This window comes from Sarcophilus harrisii, chromosome 5 (assembly GCF_902635505.1).
Source record: "Sarcophilus harrisii chromosome 5, mSarHar1.11, whole genome shotgun sequence".
In the NCBI taxonomy this organism is placed as follows: domain Eukaryota; kingdom Metazoa; phylum Chordata; class Mammalia; order Dasyuromorphia; family Dasyuridae; genus Sarcophilus; species Sarcophilus harrisii.
In genome coordinates, this window is record NC_045430.1 from 106,997,054 (window position 1) to 107,024,950 (window position 27,897).

The 27,897-nt window shown below is 39.0% G+C and overlaps 1 protein-coding gene across 6 annotated transcripts; it reads left to right on the top strand.

Annotated features, from left to right (window-relative positions):
• The first annotated feature begins 3,104 nt into the window (after window positions 1-3,104).
• On the top strand, window positions 3,105-27,825 carry ZNF384 (zinc finger protein 384). 6 transcript variants are annotated; one of them, XM_031938269.1, is made up of 11 exons: window positions 3,105-3,193; window positions 4,479-4,545; window positions 15,157-15,227; window positions 15,749-15,986; window positions 16,355-16,697; window positions 17,619-17,705; window positions 20,667-20,891; window positions 21,745-21,927; window positions 23,492-23,570; window positions 23,845-24,003; window positions 26,125-27,825. In XM_031938269.1, exons 3-11 carry the CDS (start codon window positions 15,162-15,164, stop codon window positions 26,500-26,502), a joined length of 1,758 nt encoding a protein of 585 aa, XP_031794129.1. In that variant the 5' UTR covers window positions 3,105-3,193; window positions 4,479-4,545; window positions 15,157-15,161; the 3' UTR covers window positions 26,503-27,825. The 6 variants fall into 6 exon arrangements, with proteins under 6 accessions (XP_031794129.1, XP_012406200.1, XP_012406199.1 ...); XM_012550746.3 differs by lacking the exon at window positions 3,105-3,193 and adding an exon at window positions 14,685-14,790 and having other exon boundaries at window positions 3,743-4,545; XM_012550745.3 differs by lacking the exon at window positions 3,105-3,193 and having other exon boundaries at window positions 3,743-4,545.
• The last annotated feature ends 72 nt before the right edge of the window (window positions 27,826-27,897 follow it).

Consider the following 27,897-nt stretch of genomic DNA (forward strand, 5'->3'; position numbering starts at 1 on the left):
ATATGAGTGATGACCCAACAAAAGAGATTGAGGAAGAACCAAAAATGTAGAAGTAGGAGAAAGTAGTTATAAAAACCCAGAGAAGAGAGTTCCAGGAAGAGAGGGTGGTCAACAATGTCAAAGGATGCAGACAAGTCAAGAAAAAAAAGAGAAAAAGACCATCAGATTCCATAATTAGGAGATAATTGATAACTTTGAAGATAATTTTAGTTTAATAAGCTTTTTTTTTTTTTGTTATTAGCCAGTCATTTCAGTGGGATATGATTCTTCAATAACTCTATTTAGAGTTTTCTTGGCAAAGATACTGAACTGGTTTGCCATTTCCTTTTCCAGCTCATTTTATAGAGGAGGAAACTGAGGCAAACAGAGTAAGGTGACTTGCTCAGGGTGACAAAACTAGTGTCTGAGACTAAATTTGAACTGAGATCCTCCCGATTTCAGGTCTAGGATTCTATCCCTTTCATTTCCTAGCTGCCTAATTAACTTAGAAAGTCAGATGGCAAAGGGCTAAGAAATTCATGAGAGGAAAGGAATTGGTGAGGAAAGGCCATCTCATAGGAGCAGCGGACAATGGAAAGAGGCTTTGTGGTGGGGAAAAAAAACGGTACAGAAGAGGAAGCTTACAGCTTTCCTTCCCCCCATGGAAGAAAAATTATCTTCTCTGACCACTTTTCTCAGATTCAAGATTGCTGATACCTTCTCCCCCAGTACTCTAGCTCCCTTTTCAGTTGAATTCTTTTCTATTCAATCACCTTAAACAAAACATTCATCCAAACAAGACATTTCCCTGTCAGAGTAAATAAAAGTTTACACCATTGCTGCTTCTGCTGTCTGCAGTCTCAACTGTGCTGCTGCCCAGCCTAATCACTGATGCAAGAGATTTGAATTGAAACGGATCTCAATTTCCAGATACAAAATGCCTGGCCCTCAAAGCCTTTTCCTATTCACTTCTATGGCAGCCAAAGCTTCCTACCCAAGTATCTTTCTCTAGCCCTGGAAATATCTAAATCGAAAATGAGAAGGGGGTAGGGAAAGGGGAAAGGAAGGGAAGGTGATCCATGCTCCTCAGCACAAATCTAGCTCCTCTCTGGGTCCCGCTAGGGACTTAACTGTTCCCCCTTGAAACCTCCAACACAGACTTTAGCAAGAGGAAGACAATCACCAGCCTTTTAGGGATCTAAAAAACACAACAGTGCAATTGAAAGACATTCCACTGTCCTGCCTCCAGTCCCCAAACTACTCCGCACCTTTCAGCAGATGAAAATTCAGAATTAAGAAAACTGCTGTGGATCCCCATTACATTTGTATATAGTGATGTGAGATAATTAAATTTATTACTGATGTAATACTCCTTACAAAACTTTACATCTTTATAATGTAATATGCTCTCTTTTTTGCTGTATTCGTTTTACATGTTTTTGGACTGAGTTCATAAGATATTGACACATTCTCTAATTTAATAGGAAGCCACACTTTTATCTGGATATTAACATAACTTTAATAAATAGCTCATTTCTAGTCTTGTTTATAGGTTTCCTTTTAAATTTTATTTTCAGCTCTGAATTCTTTCCCTTCTCCCCTTTTCTCCAATCCCCACATTGAGAAAAAAAACAAAACAAAATCTATCACAAACATAATCAAACTAATAACTTCTATGGATTTTAAATCAAGCCAATTCCAGGTCACTGAAGCATGTTTCTCTTTGTCTTGGATAAATTCCTTATTTTATTTTTTGGGAATTCCTATATTTCTGGAACAAATCAGCTTCTCAGTACATTAATACATTTGCCAGCATTTATCATTCCTTCATTGTAATTATCCCCAGGTATGACAGGTCCAATAAAGTTTAAAAAAAAATCCAAAATTTGAGGGGCAGGGAAAGAAAGTGTGATGAAGATACATATTTTACAGGCTTATCTGAATTTCTGATATAAAGCTTTTAATGAAAAAGTAAGCTTCAGGGGAAAAAAAAAAAACTCCCCAATCTTCAACTATCTTTGCACTGTCTTGGCTACCATGAGCAGTTTTTAATTCATAAACAATAATAACAGTTTCCCCCCCCTGGTATTTAATTTTGAAAAGCTTATGCCACATTGTAGAAGAGTCAGTAAAAAATCCTTCCAGCTGCCAGAGGTCTCCGAAGGTTTTGCACTTTTCTAGGACTTAAATCAGGTTATTTTGCAGCAATACTTTATTAGTTCTCTGTATTGTTTTCTTAAAAAAAAAAAAAATTCTTCTGTGTTTCAGTACAACTGATCCTGTTTCATTAGGCCTTGAATTATTGCAATACATTATTTCTCTATGCAAACAGTGGCTGAAATATCTCTTAAGTCATTGAAATGTGCTTTTTAAGAATGACTTTTTTCCAAGTTTCTATTTTTAAAAAAAATCACAGAATTAAAAGCACAATAAAAGAAAGCCATGAACTACGGGTATGTAGCACCAACTCTTGGACTCAAGTCCCAGAGAACCAAAATGGGTGGGTGGGTGCAAAGCCGATTAGTCAGAAGTTGTCAGCCGGGGGCACAGAGGCGTGATCACACCGAGTCCACTCCATGAGTCGCAGTCCAATAGAATGGAAGCTCTTTAAAGGCAAAAGTTGTTTCTTTTTTCTTTAAACTCCTACCTGCTAGTACAGTGCCTTGAATGCTGTTTGTGTAGTATTAAACTGAAATAACGTCCTCGCCCTTTAAGGCACTATTCCCCGCCCCCCTCCATTTACCTTAGAAGGATTGCTTCATAATTCATGAGGCCAAGATCCTCCCTCCTTCAACCAAAAGTCCCACCCCTCCCCCAAAAGGCCTCCTGGGGATAGTGAATTCATTTCTGCCCTTACTTACCCCCCACTAGTTCCGGTTAACGTCACGTTCACCTCTGACCATTGAAATATTGCCCTTCGAAGAAGCCACTTCCGCCCTTATTCATCCCACTTCCGTCTCGAGGTTGTCTGTCTCCCCAAGTGCCCGAACTACCAGATTCGCTCTAGCCGCTCCCGGAAGTGACTGAGCCTTTGCACCCTCCCCCTCCTCCCACCCCAGTTCCCTCCTTTCCCCACCCCTCCTTCGTTTCCGGTGTTCCCGCCTTCTCGCCGCAGCGGCTCCTCTCCAGGCCTGTGGGGGGAGGGGGGAGGGAGGGGGGTGGGGAGGGGAGGAATCTGGGTTCTTCAGTGCAGGAGCGCCAGCAGCACTTCCGGGTGAGTGGAGGGGAGGGGGGGCGCCAAGTGCCTCGCGCCCCCGCCCTGCGGGTGTGTGGAGCGGGGCGTGTGTCTATATGTGTGTGTGTGTGTCCGTCCGTGTGTATACACACTCCTCCGGGGTGGGGGGGCAGAAGGGTCCGTCGGTCCGCCCAAAGCCCCGAGTGCGCGCGCTCTCTCGAGCTCTACTTCCCCTCATCCCATTTCCCTCCCTCCCCCCCACCCCTTTGCCTCCCTCCCGGCAAAAGGCACGCGCGGGGCGCCCCCTCCCAAGCAGCTTTCTGACTCTCGCGCCGCCGCCGCCGCCGCCGCTGCTGCTGCAGCCGCTGGAGCCGGGTGAGTCTCGCGGCGCTGGCGCTGCCGCCGCCGCCGCCGCCGCCGCTGCCGCTGCCGGCACGCTCCGCGTTCCCTCCTCCCTGTCCCGAAGGGGGTGGGGGGTGGGGGGGGTTCTCTGTGTGTGTGTCTCTCCCCCCCTCCCGGAACCGGAAGTGGTTGTGGAGTAGCGGGCGCAGGGGTGGGGGGCGGGGGGAATGGTGGGAGTGGGGGTGTAGGGGGTGGGTTTCTGGTGGGTGTCGGAGCTTGGCTTTTGGAGGGGAGGGAGCTGATGTCCCAGAAGGGCCCTGAGGAAGGGGGCGTGAGCAAGGGGGGGATACTCTTAGCTGATGTCTTGGGAAAAGAAGGGAGTTTATTAGAGCAGTGGGGTCCTTATTGGGGGTGAGGGGCTGAAGTTTGACCCAGAGGGGCTCCCTGGTATGGGGCCCTTGACAGATAAGGGGCAAAGTCCTCAGGGGGTTGGGGTGGAGGGAATGGCCAGGGGGAGTGCCTCGGCCCGCACTAGAGATTCTGCCTCCTGGCACAAGAACTTGGGGCACCCCCATCTTAATTCTGTCCCCAGATTGGTCTTCTTTCCTCACAGGTGGGAGGTGACCAGACTGCCCCTTCCCCCTTCCACCCCAGCCTCCTTTTTTTCCTGGCTTCTGCTCCTTGGGTACCTGTGAGAAGGAATTAAGTATCTAAGCTCTGCTTTGGGGGTGGGGTGGGGATGGGGGGGGCTCCTTTCAGCTCATATTTAAATGGTGAAGATAGTTCAATTTAATTACGAAGAGATTAAATCCTTTTTTACTTAGTGACAGAATTCCTGTTATTATAACCTTCCCTCTAGGGTTAGAGGCAGGAATTTTTGTCATCCTCTAGACTGATAGCTGACAGATTGAAAATCCTCAGAGGTCCCCAACACTTCATTAATTACATCCTTTTTGATCTAACACACACACTTTGTTTTCAGAAAGTTCGGGAGCCTTGAGGAGGAGGAGGAGGAGGAGGAATAGGACAGAAGGAGGAGGAGAGAGAGGGTAAGAAACATTTAACACAAAGAGGGGAAATTTTAGTTTGAGTTAAGAGAGGATCATTTTATCCATATTAAATGTTGTTCTTCAGGTAATAAGTTAATTGTATTTGTTGTTGAAGTGTCAACCTGTACTAAATCGATTAAGACTTTCTCCACTTTTAAAAATGATACTCAGACTTGTTTTTTGGAGATCTTCAGTATGTTGGTCTTGCTTTTAGGCTGCAAGAGACTAGTTAGGGATAGGAATCCCAGGTTAAACCACCCCTGGTGGTCACAGTGCCATTTAAAGAGATGCTATTTATGTTCCCATGTGGCATTGCTTAGCAGTAGTTTCCTGCTGTTGAAGCAAGCGTGGCTTAGAGTGAGCTTTTGCTGTTAGTACCAGGATGTTTAGGATATAGTTGCTGATTGAAAGATTCTAGTAGTTAAGTTTGTGGCATCAAAGACTTGTAACTTTGGGGCACAGACATCAGGTGCTGAGATTTCAGAGTTGGGGCTCAGTTTGAAATACACTGAGAACTGAATTGTCCTGGGATATAGATTTGGAATGAATTATAGAAATGACTAAGAAATCCTTTAATAATGAAAGAATTGTAAGATTCTTTCTCATAATTGTTAAATTATAAGACTGACAGGTGGAAAGAAATAATGTTCAATACCTTGGCGAACTAGTAATTGGTTTGAGGCACAGCTAAACAAAATGTATTTTTGTAGACAGGGATTTGAATTCATAGCATTCATTTCTCTAAGGTAACTACTTCGAATCAAGTTTAGACTGTTAGAAGTTTATAGTTTGTTTTCCTTAGGACCTGAGGTTAATAGTAACTCTTAATGTCAGAGACAAATTTCCTCCCCACAGCCATGACTATCTTATTGTCTAAAGACCCTTTGGCTCTCCAGGATCCAATTGCCCTTTTTTCTATACTATTCTCTTAGCATTATTCCTAGTGAGAATAGCAGCCCAAGAGGAAACTATTTTGAAAGACATCCTACTAGTTTAGAATCCCAATTCTGGACTAGGATAGACTATTCTAAATGGTAGGCTGTTTATTGGTAATTGTCCTTTGGGTTGTTTGGATATGGAATATCTGAATATGGTATATGGATATGGATATGGTTCCTTTCCAACAGTGTAGGAACTAAGCTTTTCAGACATACATGAAAAGTTCTTCCTTCAATTCCATTTGCTTATTTGATTGTTCTTTATAGTTCCTTATGTTCTTGATGGCTTTGAACTGAAGTATACAGGCATTGCTCTACTACTGGGATGCCAGGGGTGGGGGGGTGGGGAGAAATCCCAAAACAAAAACCTTTTCTCTTTGATGAAGTATTTCTGTAGCATCTTTCTTCACAGGAACACTTCGAGCATATTATTATTTAGTATAAAACTCTTTATCTCTACCTTTTCTGTATAAACTTTGTTTCTGGAGTTCATTCTCTTCAGCTGTAGGCTTAGGGAAGCAGTGAATTGTCCAGAGCCATATGTTGAAACAAGAAGGTATAAATCTCAATAACTCACAAATTTTTTCTTATTTTCTTCTATTAAGGAGGCCAGGTTAAGGAGAATATTCCCTGATGTATAGCAGTGGGCTTTGCACATATCAGATACTTAATAAGTGGCTATTGAATGAATTGATTTGAGAAAAAAGGATTCTTTCTAAAGATCACGTAAAAGAAGTATGCTTTCTTTGGAAAAAAGAAATGGAGACTCTAATAATAGATGACTGATTTTGTTATTTCTAACGGGGAAATCAAGGGAAATAGTCTCACTACTTAAAATTTTGTGAGAAGATGATACTCCTGGTGGCAAAATGGTCATTTTGTTTATTCTCTAGTAGCAGTATGGGAGATTAGAATGTTGAGTTCTTGTCTGTATGTAATTTTAGACAAATTACTTATTTCTCTGCCCCAATTTCTACCACTTCTGAAATGTAAACTCCACTGTGCTTGCCAGATCTTTTGAGGATCAGTGAATATGTGAATATATGCAAGCTCATTGAGCCCTTTAAAAGAAGAATGCTGTTTAAATATAAGGTTGTAGTAATGTTAAAATATATAATCCTTGTTTTTCTTAATATTGGTTTAGTTGATGCCTAAAGAGAATCTTCCCCAAGGCCTTACAATTAAGAATTTATCTGTAGAATCCAGATCTTCTGATTTCCAGGCTCTTAAAATTCCTTAAATTTACTTTGCATTGTGAAATGCTTAGTAAATATTTATTGGTTGGTTGATTGATTGATTTGATTTGAATTTCTACTATCATCTCACTTTGGAGTTATAAGGTTTTCTGTGTTTGCCACACACTTTATAGGACCCTCAGTTATTGAATATAGTGTTATAGACAGAAGAACCAACTTTATTTGGTTTGGAGCCTACTATCAGATAGTTTAGGGTTTATACATCTTTTATTCAGTGTTACTTATCAATATATTTCTTTGAGGATGATGGCTTTGATAAAGATGTTGGCTTTGTAAAATGTGGTGAGAAGAAATATAAATAGAATTAATGTTGAGCCTATTGCTGTGACTTTTAGATGTATTAAAGGTGAATCTATCATTAGCTTTCATTCCTCCACTTAAACCATTGTTTTTCTTTGGTGGTTTTGTTGGTAAAACCAAAAGAAAAATCTCAGAGATTAGCACATTTGTCATTCTTTATTCCTTCTCAAAAAAAATATTATTTATGATCCATAGATATCTTTGCAGTGAGGAATTATAGTTTGCCTGAAAGCTGACCATCACTGGCAGTCTACCAGTTACCAGTCCATGTCTTGTCCTAAGACCTGTTAGAGGCTCTTCAGTGTTTTTTTTTTTTTCCTTTTCCTTTTCCTTAAGACTTAGAGAAGATAACTAGGCAACTGAATAGGTAGAAGTTCTTTTCTTATAGAATAAAGTTCCATCATTCTAAAATCCAATTACCTTACTGGTTAAGACTGGATTAAAAAAAAATATACTCTCCAAAATATTTGTTATGATTCCACCTAAGTAATTGAGAGAACCAATGATCCCACCAGAGAGGCATTCTTCAATATTCAGACCTCCCTGAATTGGATTGAATTATTTTTGTTGCTTTTGTTTAATTTCAAGCTTCCCTCTCTTTAGGTCCCTCCCTCTTCTATTACACTGTAGTGTTCTTGTCAATAAGCTATATACCTTTTTCCATTTCATTAAAAAATAGCTTGCCTTGATTGCTTTTTTTTTTTTTAAGGATTTACAAAGTATTCCTTATAACAACTCTTTAAGATAGGTGTCTAAGTATATATTGTTCTCATTTTACAAATGAGGAAACACCCAATTTCCTTCAGCAAATGTTGGTATTTGAATCCAGGTGTCATGGCTTCGAATCTACTCACTCCTCTTTTCTAGATTATAAGATTATATGTTTTAGCTTCTTTAAACATAACTTTTAATTCCTGGTGGTTTTCAATATTTTTATTCCTGTAAGTTTTCCCTACTACAAATTGTACAGCAGGATGTTGCAGGTACTAGGACTGGGCTTTAATATTATTTAGGAGCTTATTTGTGTATATAGCGAATATTATTTTTCAATTATTTATTAATTTATTACAGCCAGGAAGTGGTAAGTGTCAGGCCAGATTTGAACTCAGGTCCTCCTGACTTAAGGGCTAGTGTGTTTTTCAATTAAAAAAAAAAAAAGTTTAGTAAAATACTATAAACAGACAGCCATACTAGGTGGAGACATGGTGGAGTAGCAGGAAGAAATATAGCTCTTCGATCTAGGACACAAGACTTAAGTCCTGACTGAGAAATACAAGGAGAAAAAAAAATTACATTTGAGCCATTTTTCTAACCCATGTCAGTATAAAGAAAATATTGCCAATAGAGGCCTAACCAGGAATGCACTGTATGAGTTGTCCAGTATAATAGAGCAAAGAAAAGTCCCACATCCAGTAGAGGGGCTTGACCTTGTACAAAAATGGATGCCAACTGACAGTTCTGTCATGCACTACCTAGTACTGAATCACACAGATCCAATGTGAAATTGAAGGGGAAGGGAATCTCTACCTAGGGATAATGATCCAGGGCATAGAATGGTCATATATTCTAGACTTTGTATTATATGAGAAACAAATACAGAAGCAGGCAGCAGTTGCTCAGATTTGACTCTGAAAGCAACATAGGGTCTTAATTCCACTTTCCATTCTATTCTGAAATCTGAAGTGAAATAACCATGGAAGGAATCCAAAACCAAAGGGGACCCCGTAGCTCTGTTGTTCCAAACTTGCAGAACCTTCCAGCTAGCTAATAATGGATGAGTCTAGCAGCCCTATTGCTTAGACCTAAACCTAGGACAGGAACTCAGACCAAGAGGGTAGCAATCAGGCTTTGTCATGTATCAGACTGATTTGAGAACACCTAAAGCTTGCAGGCCCTAGCCTGAACTATCACTGTGATCTAGAATGACACAACACTCAATATCCCACAGAAGTAGTAATACTGAAGAGAACACAAGTATGACCCAGATATGCAAAGAGGTAGGCTAGAAGATTAAGCAACCAAAAAAACCAAGAGGCCTTCTAGTAATACAGATGCTCAAAAAATACAGGTGCACAAATCCAGAAGAAAAAGAGTGATTCCCCAAAATATCTACGAACTAAACCTCAAAGAAAAATATACTAATTATAAATTAATAAGAATGAGAGCACAATAAGAAAGATTGAAAAAGATCTAAAAAATATTTTTGTTAAGAGAATTAATACCTTGGCACAAGAAGTACCAAACTTTATTCAGCAAAAAAATTCCCTGAAAATTAAAATGGACCAAATATAAGATAATAACTTCAGAAGACAAGATGCATAAAAATTAAAACTGAAAAAGTAGAAGAAATTGTAAGGTTTAATTTATGGCAAAAACAATTGACTTAAGAAAGAGATTGAGGAATAATAATTTAAGACTCATTGGACTTTTGGAAAGTTATGATGAAAAGAGTCATTTCAAGAAATCACAAAAGAAAAATGACCAGTTCTCTTAGAATCAAAGAGCAAAGTGAAACTAGAAAGAATTCATCATCCACTTCCCAAAAGAAAATTCCAAAGAACATTATAGCCAAAATTCAGAGCTGTTAGGTTGTTTAAAAAAAAAAAAATGCTGCAAGCAAGCTAAAAAGACAGAATTCAAATACTGAGGATCCACAATCAGGAATACGCAAGATTTAGTAGCACTTTTAAAAAGTAGGGAGCTTAAAATGCAAAATGATTATATTCCTGTAGGGGGACCAAATGGCCTTTTAATGATATAGAGAATTTATAAGCATTCCTGATGAAAAGACCAGTACTATGTAGAAACTCTGAAATAGAGACACAGTCATCAAAAGAAACAAAAATGTAAATATAATCAAATAGTCCTAAGGATTAAAGGATAAACTGTTTATTGTAAGTATTGTTGGGATCATAATGAATCTCATAAGATAGAGAGCCTCTTAAGGTCTTTATTATATTTCTGTGATCCTAAAAGAAGAAAACAAAAGAATAAGGAATATAGTGAGGAGTGAGAGCATGGTAGAATTGGAAGAAAAAGAAAATCTCACTATCCTCTGAACCAGTCAACGAGAGGAAGAATACACACAAATAAATGGCTTCTAAATACAAGGATGTATCTCAAAGATTCAAAAGTAGGGAAAGGAAGAATGACAAGCTTTTGATTGGGCTTTAGGGAAGGAAAGAGAAATGGGGCAAGGGAGCAGAAGCACATTTCATCAAACCTAGAGTATTTTCTGAGCATATTTCTTTCTCAATGCCTTTTCTAAAAGACAGAAGAAGGGGACAAAGAATGAAAAGCATAAAAGAATAGGATAGATTAGTGGTCATAACTGTGAATATCTATGGAATAAAGTTACCCATAAAATGGAAAGAGAACAGTAGGTTGGATAGAAAAGTAGAATCCAACAATATTTTCTTTATAAGAAACTTGAAACAAAAAATTCAGAGTTAAAATAAGTGGTCAAAGTGAAATCTACTATGCCTAGTGTTTTAAAAAAAAAAAAAAAAAGCTGGGGCAGCTAAGTGGCAAAGTGGATAGAGCACCAGCCTTGGAGTCAGGAGAATCTAAATTCAAATGTGACCTCAGACACTTGGCACTTAATAACTTTGTGATCCTGGGTATGCCACTTAACCTTAACTTACCACCCCCCCCCCCCCCCCCCCCCCAATAAAAGGCAATCATAATCTTAGGCAGTACAACAAGAATAGATTCAATTAGGGATTTCCCAAACAGGGAGACTACAGGCAAAACGTTTTGCTGAAAGATAGTATACATGACTTAATTTCAGTATTAAACATATGCATTGAATAGCATAACATCTAAATCCTTGAAGGAAAAGTTAAATGAATTATAAGAGGAAATAGACAATAAAACTATAAGAGGACCTCAATGTAACCCTCCCAGACCTAGATAAATTAAGTTATTTAAAAAATGAAGACTCTAAATAGTTTTAGAAAAGTTGCATATTATATATCTGAAGATTATGGAATGAGAGTAGAAAACACATTTCTTAGCTATGCGTGCGTGGAGCCTTTATAAAAATTAACCAGATGTTAGGTAGGACATAAAAAAATTTAAAGATAATAACAATGGAATGGTACAAAAAAATTTGGGGAATGCAACAAATATGGCCTTATGGAAAAATTTATGTCTCTAAGCACTTTCATTCATAATGGAAAGGATAGATCAATGCATGCAACTACCCCCCAAAAAAACTTTAAAAAACTAACAAAATTTTAAAATGTAATAAATAGAATTCCTGAAAACAGAGAAAGCAAAAAAACCCACAACAAATAATACAGCAACGATTTAATAAATAAAATTGATGAATTTACTAATTTGTTTTTTTTTTTAATGAAAGATGAAATTCAATTTATCGATATAAAAAATGAAATGTTTAGATAACTGAATAGTGGAAGGGGAGATCACATAAAAAAGGACAAAAACAATACAACTAATGTAATGTAATGTAAGAAAAGCAGGTGTGTGGAGTTCTTTATTGAAAATTTCTCTGATAGTCTCATTTGTAAAATAAATAAGGAAATGATTCAAATGATAAGAACTGTTCCCAGTTGATAAGATTTAATATGAACAGTCATTTTTCACAAGAAGAAATCTAAGCCATTATAATAGCCATATGGGAAAAAATGGTCTACATCACTGTTAATTGGAGAAATACAAATTAAAACATTCTGAGGCTCTACTTTATACCCATCAAATTGGTAAAGTTGACAAAAAGAGAAAATGATCAATGCTGGGAGGTATTTTAGTCCAGCTGTTCTGGAAAACAATTTGGTGGTATGCCTCACCAATAAATAAACTATATGTACCTTTTCACCTATTGATACTGCTATTAGATCTGTACCCCAAAAAGGTTCTTTTACGGGATAGGGCACACCACTTATTTATCAGACTTAATGGATAAGCAAATGTATAAATAAACAAGATTGAGTGCAAAATTTGGTGTAAAATGGGTAATTTTGGTAATATTTTAAAAGTTTTTGTACGAATAAAACAAAGGTAACCAAGATCAGAAGGAAAGCATAAAATTGGGGGAGGGATTTGTAGACAGTTTATTGGGTAATATTTAAAAAAAAAAACTTAATTAAATCTATAAGAATATAAATTGTTACACAGTTTTAAAATGGTCAAGGGATTTGAACAGTAAGTTTTCCAGTGAAGAAATCAAAACAATTTATGGTCTTGAAAAAATACCCTAAATTCTTATCAATTAGAGAAGTACTAATTAAAACAAACAAAATATTTTACACCTACTAGATTGGCTAAAATAATAGAAGAGGAAAGTGACAAATGTGGAGGGAATGTGGAAAAATTGGGACACTAATTTTTTTTTTTTCTTTCACTAATTCATTGTTAGGTGGATTTGTGAACTGATCTAAACATTTCAGAGAGCAATCTCAAATTGTACCCAAAGAGTTATTAAACTACATATATCTTTTAACTCAGTAATATCATTACTTGGTCTATTTCCAAAGATGACTGAGGAAAAAGAAAAGAGCATATATGTTCTAAACTGTTTAAAGCTGCTCTCTTTTTAGTGGCAAAGAACTGGAAATTACAGAGATATTAATCATTTAGGAAATGGTTGAACAAGTTGTAGAATATATTTGTGATAGAAAATTGCTGTGCTATAAGAAATAATGAGATCATTGATTTTAGAAAAATACAGAAAGACATGTATGAAATAATGAAGAGTGAAATGGGCAGAACCAAGAGAACATTATATATAGAAATAACAATGTTATTTTAAGAAAGACTAAGCAAATAAATTATTTTGACCATCATAAATAGCCAATTAAAGTATAAAGGACATATGAAGAAAGATGCTACCTGCATTCAAAGAAATTTATAGAAAAAGTTTACATAATACATATACCTTGTTTACATATACATACATACATACTTTTGTCTAATGGTAGCCATTTCTAGGGCCAGGATTGGGGGAGGGGGTGAGGGAAGGGGATATTTTTGTTACATATTTGAAAGGAATAGCAATTTGTGCATAGTAGATTTGCAGTTTCATATGCAATCAACTTTTTTATTGTACTGTTATGGAAATGCTTGTTTTATTCCATAAATTTAAATTTTTTTAAAGGGGGGATGCAGGAAAGGATCCCTATGTGCAAAATATTTATAGCATTCTTTTTGTGTTGGCAAAGAACTGAAAACTGAGGAGGTGACCATCAAATAGGAAATAGCTGAGAAAGTTATGGTATATGAATATATTTGCCACAAGTTAATGATGAAAGAGGGATGGTTTCAGAGAAACCTGGGAAAACTTGTATGAAGTAATACAGAGTGAAGTGAGTAGAACCAGATCAATTTGTATAACAACAACAATGTTGTAAAGACAAAACAATTTTGGTGATTTTAAAAACTCTGAATACTAGAATGACCAACCATGAATCCAGAAAACATGATGATGCACTTGCTGGCAGACAGGTGGTTAACTATTGAGACAGAGTTTTTTTGGAGGGAAATGGCTAATATGGGGATTTGCTTTGCTTGACTGTGCATATTTGTTACTAGGGTTTTTTTCCTTCTTTTTTTCAGTAGATGGGGAGGTGGGAAGGAGAGAAGGCAGATTTTTGTTAATTTTTTTTAAGGTAATTTAATTTTTGAAAACAACATGCTAGGTGATGTTGAAATGGATGGTGTACATAATTTTTGCTCTCAAAAACTTGGATTGTTTTTCTTTCACATTTACTCCATATTTCTTAATATTCCTCTTACTTGTCCTTTTTAATGGTATTATCATATTCATGACCAAAATGTATTTAACCATTCATTCATATATTTAGGCTATTTTTAGTTTTTTGTAATGATGTGTAATGCTGCAAGTAAAATCTTTGATTGGGGGATGGGGGTGGGGGTGGGGGTGGGGGACTGACCAAACTGATGCTTTCTAAATTGAACGCTAGTATTACAGGACAGAGTTAATACTTGCCTTTATTAAATTTTATTATATTTCAGGAGATAATCTAACTTTTAGTTTAAGTCACTTAAAAAGAACCCAGAACTTTTACTGTTTTCAATGGTACATTCTCCTTCTCCATTTTCTTATAGAAGATCCAATAAAGGATCTTGTAATAAAACAAGGCAGGAAAATGAAATTGGATGCTGCCTCATTGTAAAGTTTTTGTAAGAACCGGAAATGCGATTTAGTATAATCAAGAAAAAGCTAATAAGTTAAGTTTTATGAAGAAGATGAGAAACTAGACTTTTAAGGTGACTGAGATGCATTTGGTAGAATTTCACTTTTCTTTCCATGCTGCAATGCTGAATCTCCCAGCTTCAGTCATTGACTGAAGTCATGTTTCTTTGGCTAGTCCCAGACCACTCTTTAGTAAACTTCATCCAGCCTCTTGCTATATCCCTTTCCCCAGTTTTAACTAACTTCTTAAAGACTTAATTTCCTATTTGTAATATAAAGGGATTGCCCTAAATGACCTTTGAGATCCCTTCTGTTTATATCTTTGATCAATCATTGGGGATATGAAGAAGAGTAGAATCTCACTACTCTTATGGATAGTAGCTAGAATTTGAATAAATCTGTATTGATTTATTGATTCTTTCTAGCATTTTCATTGTCATTTTCTTAAAATTTTCACCTTTATCCCAGAATCCTTTTAGAATCTGTAAAGAACACTGTAAACAGCAAGATTGGAAAGCTTGACTTGTGCATTTCAGGAAAAGGAGCATGAGGCAATAAGGAATTCAGGAAAAAGGCAAGAATGACTTTCTGATTGTTATTTTCAGCTTTGCCACTTAGTATGAAACTATGGGCCCATTATTTCCCATCTCTGGGGCTAGGTTTCTCTTTCTGTCATAGAAGGGAAAGTAATACTATCTATCTTAGTATTGAGAAAGGAGAGTGAATGAGGTAAGTGTGGAGTCTTTTTAGAACTAATAACTAATCACACTACAGTTGTGAAGGTACCTAAATTTAGCCTTAGGATACCACTGTAAGATAAATCTACCAAGAAGCAGATCTTAAGATCTGCCTCTCAATAGAGGGTACCAGGAGTCTTTTATGCTACCTTTTTTTCCCACATTGTCTTGCTGATTGTGATTTATCCTCTCTCTCCTTTCAGGTAGAATGGAAGAATCTCACTTCAATTCTTCCCCGTACTTCTGGCCAGCGGTTCCCACAGTCTCAGGACAGGTAGGTTATGCCAACTTGTTTTTCATCCCCCACCTATGGAGAGAGCAGTGGATCCCAGAGGTCAGGTACCCAGTTCCTATCTTTATTCTGCCACTTAGGAGCCAAGTGTATTTGAACAAGTCACTTCTGTGAGCCTTCATTTTTCCATCTGTAAAATGAAGACTAGTGTCTGCTTACTTCACAGAATTGTGTAAGGATCAGCAAAGAAAATTTGCATAAAAATGTTTTGAAAACTTTAGAGCCTTATGCAAGGTAGTGTTTTTATTATTGTTCAGCTTTAAATAGTGGTATGCTATTTCTGTTTATCACTTAACTGCTGTCAAGACTAGAACCAGACTAATCAGTTACTACCTCCAAAGTATCTCCTGTCACTGAGTTGAGTTAAGTTTTCCCTTCTATACTCCTTTTAGAGGAACAGGTACCAGCTTTTATTTTATTTTTATTATAAACAAGGAGAAACTATGGAGAAAGGAAGAAAATAATTTTTGCTCCTTTCTGATAACAGATTTTTCTTCCTTTAGATAGAAAACACGATGTTTATCAACAAGATGAAGGATCAGCTATTACCAGAGAAAGGCTGTGGGCTGGCACCACCTCACTATCCAACCCTGCTAACAGTGCCTGCCTCAGTACCCCTGCCATCAGGCATCAGCATGGATGCTGATACCAAGCCAGATCAACTGACACCACATAGCCAGGCTTCAGTCACTCAGAACATCACTGTGGTGCCTGTGCCATCCACAGGACTAATGACTGCTGGTGAGTTATTCCATTTACTCTTCCCAAAACTGTCTGACGTACTAAAGATCTGCGGGCATGATCACAAGATGGGCTGGTTCTGATGTCATCAAGTAGAATAGGATATGTACATCATCTCTCAGAAATTCTGTTATTGGGGTCCATGTGTGTTCAGCATTAGACTATTCAAATTTTTAAGGGGAAAACAGATTCCAATCAAGGATAAGTTTCATTGTTAATTCTGTAGAATTGGGGGTTTTTGAAACTCTGGGCTGAGTAGGGCAGTTCATTTCAATAAAATGATTATGTGATTCTCTGATAACTTTAAGTGAAATACAGTGAGGTACCAGTACTAAGAAATGACAATTCCATCTTTCTTCTTCTCCTAGGTCCAGGCTTGGTGATCACATCTCCCTCAGGCTCTCTAGTGACTACAGCCTCCTCAGCTCAGACCTTCCCCATCTCAGCTCCCATGATTGTGTCAGCCCTTCCCCCTGGCTCCCAAGCCCTGCAGGTGGTCCCTGACCTCTCCAAGAAGGTGGCATCAGCTCTGGCAGAAGAAGGGGGCGGGGGAGGTGGGGGTGGTGGGGGTGGTGGCACTGTGGCTTCCAAGCCTCCCCGGGGCCGAAAGAAGAAGCGGATGCAGGAATCAGGGCTGCCTGAGATGAATGACCCTTATGTGCTCTCCCCTGAGGATGACGAAGACCATCAGAAGGATGGCAAGACCTACAGGTGGGGGGCAGAGCCAGGGGGCTGGATGGGGTGAGGATCACTATCTCAACCACTCCATTTTGTGTCCTGCTTCAAATCAGGACTTTGTTGGGTGACTTTCATGTCATACCCAGTTGCATGTTAGGGCTGTTTTGGGATAGGAGGGAGGGTGACACCAGAGCTGGGGGGAGGGTACATGATTTCCTCAGTACTTTGTCCCTTCTTTACCTCTTTTTTCTGTTGCCCTATATTGGGTATCATAGCAGTGACCTGTTAGGGGGCATAGGGTGAAAAAGGGATAATTCTGCAAATATTTTTGGAGTTCACCTCTTGATAATCAACTTGGGATCCCCTGTCTGTCCCTAGATATATTTTGAGGCATGAATTTTCCATCCCTGCTTTTCCAGGATATCTTTCTGACAATTATTGACCCAGCCTTCATGCCTCCTTGTGGCTATAATGCCTGTTTGATCCCTGTACCTTCTTGCCCCAGCATAGTTGGGATGATGGTAGGGACCTACACACACACAAAAAAAAAAAAAAAAAAAAAAAAAAAAGCTCATCTCCTTTTCCCCTTCCTATCTTTTAAAAAGCCATATGTAGTCAATGTAGATGTTTTCTCAGTGCCTAAATAACAGAGACTAGATCAGACTTTCTGATCTTGTCTTTTTTCAGAGTTATCCATTGTCAAAAAGTATTTCTCAAATACTTGTTTGCATGTGGTATACTACACAAAGCGAATAGCAAATATAGCCCTTATCCCCTGGAAACCCATGATCCACAAGCTGAAAAAAACACTTGTGGTTTGGGGAAGCTTTGACCCTTATGAACAAAGTGGGTGTAAATTCAAATTGTAGTCTTGGACAGAAATAGACATGTTTGAATGGGAGACTGGTTTCTCTCCTTAATATACCCAGATGGGCAATGTTGTTCCCATTTTAGGAGCCAGGGAAACTGCGGCACAGGAAATGGACAGAGCCCTGGGCTCATGGATTCAGGCTCCACCACCAACTTGCTGTGTGACCCTGGGCAAGTCCTTTTCCCCTCTCTGGGCCTCAGTTTCCTCGTTTGCAAAATGGAGAGAATTCTGTTTTATGCCTCCCTTCTAGTGGTATTAGGAATATTTACCTAGGTGTAATACTGGGTTTGAACTCAGAAGAAAGGGAAGAGAAATAGTAATTGATAGCATTTACTTATTTACTGTACTTCACCATGGAGAGTGGTCATTCTTCCTGACTGCCTTTTCCTTTACTTAGGAAAAGTGTTACTGGGAACTTAACCCCCTAAGGCATTATGTATCACAGTTCTCCAGCCTTCCTCATTTTAAACACAAATGTATTCTCAAAAAGTTGTGACTCCACTTTTGGGGTAACTTCTATCATGAACTCAAGCTTCTTTCTAAAAGGAATCAATATGAATTCTTTTGTAAAAATGAATAACCACTCTCTTAATTGTTTTGTGTAAATATGGATACACATTGAATTAAATCAAGGAATCACCGTAGATAATGTAATTTCATGGGGATAGTCATTTTAACATAGAAATTCATCTATTTCAACAGCTCCAAGGGAGGGCAGAGGGATGATGGATGACTTGCTAGAATGCCACATACAGCATAGTCTCAGCTCTGCCTAACTAGTTTTGTGACCTTTGACCTCTCTGGACCCAAGTTTCCTCATCTGTAAAATGAAGAAGTTGGATCATTTAAGGTCCTTTCCAATTTTAACATTAGACCTCTAAATTTCGTTAGATAGTTTAAAGTGCTCTGTCTCTGCACATCTCTGCTGATATTATTTCATATCTGCCGTAGAGTTGATTCTGAGCATCAAAGACTACCAGAATAGGGAAATGATATACCTCTTGTGGTTTGGGTGCATTGATTTTTTTTCTGGAGCTAGGATTAGCTGTCACAGAGAGAACCTATGTTCTATAAGAAAGCTATATTGAGCAGAATTAAACCTATTCTAGGTATAAGAAGGAATTCATACAGAGACAGAATTATGAACTGTTTGAGTCTTTCATAGAGCAAAAAGGACCCCACATAAATAGTAACAGAATTGCCATATCAAAGAACAAACTCATGGATATTGGTAGAACTAAAGATCTAGCTCCAGCCTGGTTTGCTATGTGATCTTAGGTAATTTACCTAATATTTCAAGGCTTTGATTTAATCATTTGTAAAATGAGGGGAAGGTTCAATACCTTTAGTTTCTTAGAGCAGTGGTGTCAAACTCAAAATAGAAATTGTAGAAAACCACAAATTAATTATTATCTATGTTGTATTTTTATTTTGTTAAAACATAATTCCAATTATATTTTAATCTGGTTCTGGCCACACTGAGAATTTGAGGGCCAGGAATCTGATAGTTCTGCCTTAGAAGGCAGATGGTATGAGAGTAAGGTATTTATATTTCTGATAATTTTATATATTAACAATTTTTTCTCATCTTTTTTATGGAATCAAGCTTATATCCAAGAAACCAAATTTTATTATGCCTAGAATGGCGGTCTTTGACTTTAGCAGTGACTTTAAGCTTGCCAACATTTTCTGCACCAGAAAACTGCATTGAAATGGATTGGGTTTTGGTTTTTTTAAATTATCCCAACAATGGGGGTATGCTTGGTGTGTTAACTTTTAAAAACTAATCAAAAGAACTTGGTGAGATTTTAGCCTAGATTCAGAATTGAGGTATTCTTCTACCTCTTTGGAAAAAATTCCATCAACAGAGTAATGTTGGACCATTCAAATAAAAATGTTGAGCAGTGTAAAATAAATGGCAAAATTAACTTACTGCTGACACTACTTTCATTTATATAGTGAGCTTAATCTTTGGTGTTGTTTGACATTTTCTCAAATTGAGGAAGCCTAGAGTATTTTTACTTTGTGGTATACTCTAGTTATTAGTAGATACTAACCTTTTTATCAGAAAAATGAGATCTAAAGAAATAAGCAAGCCTACAATGTCCCACAGTTAGAACTCAAGGCTCTTGACTTCATCAAGGATCTGTTCCCCATTATTCCTTTTTGAAAAGTACATTTCCTTTTCTCCATGTCCTTTCTTCCCCCTTAGAATTTGCAAAGGGAGAGTGGATTAAAGTATTAGAATTTAAGTAAAAGCTTTTGAAAGGGAAGGAGAAGGGTCTATAGTTAACCTAAAGCTAGCAGCCATAATATTTCTCTTTTGAGGATCTCAGAACCCTTGACAGATTGCTCTTAAAACATACTTAAGGGAAGGAGATGTCGGTGATCATTCTCACATTTTACAGAAAGAGGAAGAATAGAACCTGAGGCTCAGGCAAAGAAAAGAAAAAAAAAAATTATCCAAATTTTTTGCCTTCCATTATGGTGGGGGGTTTTTTGTTTTGTTTTGTTTTGTTTTTATGGCTATGCTGCCTTTTCTTGAAGTGTTGAGGTAAAACAATTGAGTTCCAGCTGACATAGCCTTTACCCAGAGGCCAAATCTAAATTAATATGAAGACTTTTCATATAAGTCTATTCTAGTTGGTAGCATAGCAGAGCAGGAGAAAGGACTTTTATCCCAGTTAGATGCTGAATAAAAGTAGATCCAGGCAAGACTGACACTTTCTTCAATCTGATAGATGTACCTCCATATACCCTGGGAAAAGGTGTTTAGAGCAGAATGAGAAATTCCTTGAGGTGGGGTGAAAAAATAAGACCAATGCTGAAACAAAGTTCTCCAAGAAGAGGGGAGATCCCTTTTTGGGAATCCAACTCTTTACTGCTTCCCTGGGGAATTGAGTGCATGGGTTTCCCTCTTCGCTCCCCCTCTTCCCCCCCAAATTCACAATTGGGGAATACCACAAAGGGAGGAGAAAGAAATTCAGAATCTAAGAGGAGCAGAATAAATATATGTCATGTCTCCATATGGTTGAACTTCTCACTTAGGACTGGACTTAGCATGGGAGGAAGGTATGGGATTGTGTTTTGGTTGGGGGGCATATCTAATTTGTTGCCCTGGCTGGGCCCAGGTGCCGGATGTGTTCGCTGACCTTCTATTCCAAGTCGGAGATGCAAATCCACTCCAAGTCACACACAGAGACCAAGCCCCACAAGTGCCCGCACTGTTCTAAGACCTTCGCCAACAGCTCCTACTTGGCCCAGCACATCCGTATCCACTCAGGGGCCAAGCCCTACACCTGTTCCTACTGCCAGAAGGCCTTCCGCCAGCTCTCCCACCTCCAGCAGCACACACGGTAAGGCAAGCAGCCCTTCTTATACATCCATTTATCTTCACTGTGCCCATAGCCAGGCTACTGTGCCTATCCTTCCTCCCAGATAAGTGCTTGATTCTCTGTTTCTCTGGTTTACTCTCTATAAGAACCCTGTCTCTCTTGGGTTCTCTGTGAGGGATTCTCCTCAGCACTTTTGGGGATCCTATTATAGAGTCTGTATTGATATCATGGGCAGTGCCTTCATGTGTGTAACTTTTCTGCAGAGCAGGCCTTGCTTTTGCTTTATGCCTAGATTGAGAGCCAAGTGTGATAAGGTATGGATCTATCTTTTGGCCTTATGAAATATCAGGAATTTGTTCTCTGTATAAATTGTTATCTTTGAAGAGGGTGTCCCTGGGAACCGTGTTGTATGTGACCTTAGAGGGGACCGGGGAATTCATAGGATCATAGATCTATAACTTGAAGCAACCTTAGAGGTCACCATGCCTTTCATTTTACAGATGAGGTTAATTTATTTGCCGAGGTACTAAGTGGCAAAATTAGGATTCAAACTCAGATCTTCTGACTCCAAATCCAGTATTCGATCCCTGTACTGTGAGCTCTGATTCCTACTACAGGGTTACCAGGAACCAAGCACATAGCAGCTCTTCACTGTTTTTCTACCATTCTTGCCACCAACTTATATCAAGCAATCATCTAGAAATGGGTCTCCTCTTCATTTAGTTCTAGTCAGGCCTGTGAATGTCTTTGGGAGGAGGGGGGCAATACTTTCATCCGTCAAGAAACGTCATTTCACCCAGTGGAGAGCTCAGCCCGTGGTGTCGAACTGCTTCCTCCTCCTCCTTCCCCCCCCTCCCCCTCTCCTCTCCGGCAGGATCCACTCCAAGCTGCACACGGAGACTGTCAAGCCCCACAAGTGCCCGCACTGCTCCAAGACCTTCGCCAACAGCTCCTACCTGGCCCAGCACCTCCGTATCCATTCGGGGGCCAAGCCTTACACCTGTTCCTACTGCCAGAAGGCCTTCCGCCAGCTCTCCCACCTTCAGCAGCACACACGGTAAGGGAGAGTGGCGGGCGACCGCCCCCTCGCTGGCATGCCCTCCCCACCCCCGCCCTGGACACACACAACAACCCGCATGCAGGGGGCAGGGGAGAGACCTGGCTGGAGGAGAGCATCACTGGCAGAACAGAGAGAGAAAGGACTGAGTAACAGCGCTGGAAACATCAGTGGGTACCAGGAGAGTTTGTGCGGGGCAGAAATGTACCAGGGAGATAACAGTGGCTATTATGCCATATCCCTGATATATGGGAGATGGAGACAGACTTGGAGCAGAGACGACTTCTCCCCTACCCCCTGTACCCTCCCCTAAAAATATATACACATGCATACACACTTTGCAAGATATTTCCCTTGCAGTGGAAATTGATTGGAAGAAACCAGATCAGCATCCCATAGGGTACTGACTTTGTGAGACCTTCATTTCATCTCACAAAGCAAAGGATTCCTGATCAAGATGATGGTTCCTGTAGTGGGGTATCAGAATAGTGAAATCCAGTCCAGCAGTGAAACTCCAAGGGAGACCAGAAGAAATCATGGCCCCACTTCCCAACTGGAACTTTATATTGGAACATCACAGAAGCCTGAGAATCTTCAACCATCTGAAACAGCTTCTTTATCAGCTTCACAAGAATGCCTAATGATTATATGCCATTTGAATGTGAATATGAAAAACGGTGGAAGAACAGAGCTTAACAATCAGGAAGGTCTCGTAATCATGGATTCTCAAATCTGACTCTGGGACCATCTTCTAACCACCCCACTCGACCTCATGGGGCCTTTGATAGACCTGCCATAGATATAAACTTGCCTTTGTAGCTTCTCATACCTCTCACTCTGGAAAGAAAAAAGAACCTCAAGCATCCAGTATGGGAGATTACAACATCTATGATGATGGTGGCTTTTTTTTTTTCCCCCACTGTGGTTTTAATGAGCTGACAAGCATTTAACTGAAGGGGTAGTCTCCAAGTTGTGGATCAGAAGTGGATATAAAACTTTCAAATGTTCAAGAGTATTCAATTTATGCCCAGTGGGTAAACAGTGGTATAGGAATAAAATGTTCTAATTGGGACAAGTTAGGCATTTCTTGGCATTTCACTTCCTGTCTAGGCAGAGCCACAAAGCCTCTTCACATGCATTATCAATCTTGCTATTTAAAATCAACATAATTCTGGGTTTTGGCATCAGTCTCCCTTGAAATCATTTAGGGCTTAGAGCATGATTCCTTGATGTAATGTGGGGAATGGAGAGGTTGGACATGGGAAATCCTTTTCTTGCCATGGTTTAAGATATGGCTCTGAACACTGATCGGATGAAGTTGCTGGCTGCCTAGAAAGTTACATGATGTGTGTCCTGTGGAGGCATAGATACTTAACTGCCTAAATGTTGGGTAGAAATAGCAATATTTAACCTGTAAAGAATGTGTACCCAAGTTCTCTGATGATAATTATGGCTGTGACTGACAGGAAGGAGAGAGAATTTGGAAAAGGATTGGTTGTCCAAGAACCAGCTTTGAATAACATTATTAATTGTCTTCCTTTTATGCTTTTCTTTCCCTTTGCAGAATCCATACCGGAGACAGACCATACAAATGTGCACACCCAGGCTGTGAAAAAGCCTTTACTCAGCTCTCCAACTTGCAGGTAAACTGCCCTACTAGTAGTAGTACTTGAACAGACCCTTAAGCCCAGACAATCTTTAAGCATTAGAATTCTAACTATATGTTTGGCTTCCTGAATCTCCATTACAAACCATTTTATCTGGCTTAGATAGTACCTAAGAGACCATGCATCTAAATCTAATTTTTTCCCTTCTGTTCCCTTTGGGAAAGGGCTTGGTAATATAGTATAATCCTTGGGTGGGATTGAGAGCAGCAGAATGTCAAATACTGAAATGAGTTTGTCACCTTTCATCCAGTCCCACAGACGGCAGCACAACAAAGATAAACCCTTCAAGTGCCACAACTGTCATCGAGCGTATACAGATGCTGCCTCATTAGAGGTGCACCTATCTACACATACAGTGAAGCATGCTAAAGTGTATACCTGTTCCATCTGCAGTCGTGCATACACATCGGTGAGTGCTCCTTTTTTTTCTATAGCCCCAAAAGACTTTAATCGGCTTAAGTAATGTCCCGATTTACAAGAAAAGGAAATTTTTAAAAATTGAATTACTTTCTTTATAATGTTTTTATTAGTTCATTTTTCTTTTTTTCTTTGTTAAAAAAAAAAAAGAATATAAAACAAAACAAGAGAATACTGTCATGTGCCCAGCAGGATATCAGAGAGGATTCAAAATATATAACAAATTACCAGATCAAGGAAAAAAATATATATTATATATATATTAGTAGAAGAAATTATATTCATAAATATCCATTTTTTCTTTGCTTCCTAGTAAATTGTTCTTTGGTTCTCTGCTGCGCAACTTATTTACTTTATTCTTTCCTCCCCTTTTCCTTCCCCCTCCCCACTCCCAAGCAAGCTACAATTAAGAAAGGACATCTTTATGTAAACAATACGTAGATATATACATATGTATACACACACATCTTTCCTATTCCTGCTGACTCTGTAATTAAATTCTGCTCCGTAACTTACCTTACTACTACTTAACCTTCCCCCCATTCAAGGATTCCTTCTTTGTCTTCTTCTTTCACCCTTTGCTTCCCCATCCATCCCTCCCTCCCTCCTTATTTCTTTGTAGATTTTGGAGGATGCTAAAATCTTCATGGTATATATGTAGTGTTACCTATTGAATCTATTTTCAATGTGAATAGTTTTTCAGAACTACAAGCCCTCCTCCCCCCATCTAATACCTCTGTGTCTATTCTTGCTCTGCAACTCATTTGCATAACATGATTACTATTTTTACCTTAATTCAGCCAGTCTTTTTTTTTAACTACCCTATTGTGGATGTGAATCTTAAACATATTTTATACATTTTCCATATTAAAAAAACTTAAATAATTTATCCACATTTAAACAATTTGTCCATGTTGACTTCCTAAAAATTGATCTTTGATAAAGGCTCTTCTATGATAAATTTTGTTAAATTCAGTTTGATTAATAGAAAGTCCTGAAAGTCTCCAAGTTCATTGAATTGTCCATTTTTTTCTCATTCAAATTATAATTTTGCTGCATGTGGTATTTTTCACTGCAAGCTTAGTCCTTTTGATTGTAGGTAGATATGATTCCACCAAGACCTTCAGTCTTTTATTGTGACTGCTGCTAAGTCTTATACAATTCTAATTGTAGCTCCAAAGTATTTGAATAATTTTTTTCTTGTTTCTTGAAAAAATTTTTCTTTTATCTGGGGGTTTTGAAATTTGGCAATAATATTCCTATGAGTTTTCTACACGAGATCTCTTTGAGGTAGTAATCAGTGCATTTTTTTTTATTTCTACTTTCCCCTCATGTTCTGTCACTCCAGAACAATTTTCTTCAATTATATCTACAGTGAACATATTTTAAGTGACACTGTAGTTTTTGAGAGAAGTGAATTACATGATAGTTGATGAATAGCAATTCTCCATCTAATTTTTAAAAACAATCCACTGTAGCATCATTTCAGAATTGTAAAAGGATTTAAATTATTGTTTACCAGAAGGATTATTAGATCGCAGAAAGAAGTTGTGGGATGACTTTCCTGCCTTCACATTGTCTGACATGTTGTTTAGTTGTATCTAATTTTTTGTGAATATGTGGATCCTGGGTCTTCTTGGCAAAGTGGTTTGCCATTTCCTTCTCCAGTGGATTAAGACAAATAAATTAAGTGACTTGCCCAGGCTCATACAAGTTAGTATCTGAGGCTGGATTTGAGCTTAGATCTTCCTGACTTCAGGCCCAGGGCTCTCTCCACTGAGCCATCTAGCTTCCTGACATATAATAGGTATTTAATAAATGGTTCTTGATTTACTTTTATGCAAAAAAAAAAAAAAAGGACCAAGTCCTAAAATCAGGCAGTGGACTAGATATCTTAAATTTCATTTTAATTTATTAAGAAATTTTATTATATCTCTATTCAAACTTAGTAGGTCCTTGGATAGACACTTGGCTGTTAATTAAGTTATAGATCTGGAGTATTTTAGTGTGAAGTACTTATCCTGAAAACCAAAAGAAACCGAGCTGTGTATATATATATACATACATTCTATATCTTTTTCTTTTCTCATAACCATTGTGTGAAATCCCTCAGGAGACATATCTGATGAAACACATGCGAAAACACAATGCTCCAGATCTCCAGCAGCAGCAGGTATCAGCAGTATCAGCAGCAGCTGCAGCAGCAGCAGCAGTGGCCCAAGCTCAGGCTCAGGCTCAGGCTCAAGCTCAGGCTCAAGCTTCCCAGGCCTCCCAACAACAGCAGCAGCAGCAGCAGCAGCAACAGCAGCAACAGCACTTCCAGCCTCCTGGGGCAGCCCCCCAAGGTGGGGGTGGTGGGGACAGCAATCCTAATCCTCCACCCCAGTGTTCCTTTGACCTGACCTCCTACAAGACAGCTGAGCATCATAAGGACATTTGCCTCACAGTTACCACCAGCACCATCCAGGTGGAGCACCTGGCCAGCTCCTAGAGACCTGATTCCACCTGACTGAGGGAAGAGAAGAGGCCCCATGTCTGTCCTCCCAACCTGCACCCCCCACCACCACTCCCTTTCCCTCCTGGCAAGTGGCAGGATTTGGCTCTACTTTCTTGGGCCTTTGGCTTCAGCTTCCCACAAAGGACACCATCTTGCTCAAAGAGCAACAACTCTTTGGGTCTTAAAAGGAACTGAGTTGCTGAGTGGGGCCCAACTGTATTCCCTACAATCATATGGTGAAAGGGCTATGAAAGTGTAGTGGGGAAGGAGGTGGGGAGTATTTAAGGAAGAGGCTTTCTTATGGCCTCCTTGACACATGCCAAACCTGAGATCTTTTCCTCCCTATACATCCCACTTAAAGAGTTGGGTTAATTCTTAGCAAAAGGGAAAAGACCAAAAGGTTGACCTTTCTGAGCTACTGGAAAGGAAAAATTCCTGAATCCAGTCCCTTGCCCTGTTTTCACATACAAAAGGACAAGTTCATTTTGTTCTCTAATTTGGCCTCTGCTCTTGCTCTGCCTGAAGTGGTGGGAGGGAGATTTGTATTGGGAGGGAGGAGGCTGGAGGTAAGACCTCTTGGTATGAATCTCTGGATTACTAAGGGACAGAGGCTGTGGTCCCCACGGGGCCAAAGATTCCCCATATGGTTTAAAAAAAAAAAAAAAAGGAAGGGAAGAGTTTTCCTTGAAATATTGGTCCCTCTCCTCCCCCTTCCTCAGTCATTCTTTGGTTCCCCCAACCAATCCTTTCCCCTTTTGGCCAAAGCCTTGTTCTCAGAGGCTTTCCCCATCCTTAGGCCCTGAGAACCACCCAGTCCCAAAGGAGTTTCAGGACATTTGTGTTCTTTATGAAACCCAAAGCAGAAGGGACTATAGAGAAGGGAGAATTTGGACTGGACTTAGATCCCTGAGGTATTGGGGCCATTGGAATGGGACATGGATTTATATATAAATATATATATATAAATATATATATATATACACCCACTTACCACGGCCATCTTTGTAACCGTTTCTTTGTTGTTTATAAATGCATTATCTCTGAGAATTTTCATTTTCAATTTTTTTTTCATTATTTTATCTCATGTATTTTTTTGGCTATTTTTTCTTTACCCGTTTTCATCTCTGACCATGGTATTTTATTTTATTTTGTCTTTTAAAAAAAAATCATGGCAAATTTCAGAGAAGAGAAGATGCAACAAATCAGGAAAACAGTTGTTATAAAGCAATTTAAACATGGGGGAGGGGGGAGAAAAAAGATGTACAAAACAAGGGGTGTTTTTAGAATATTGTATAGAAATAAATTCATGTAAAAGGATCAGAGGCAGTGGAGGTGCTGGTGTGAACAAGTATGGGGGGGGCGGGAACTGGAGTAGTTTGAAGGCATATA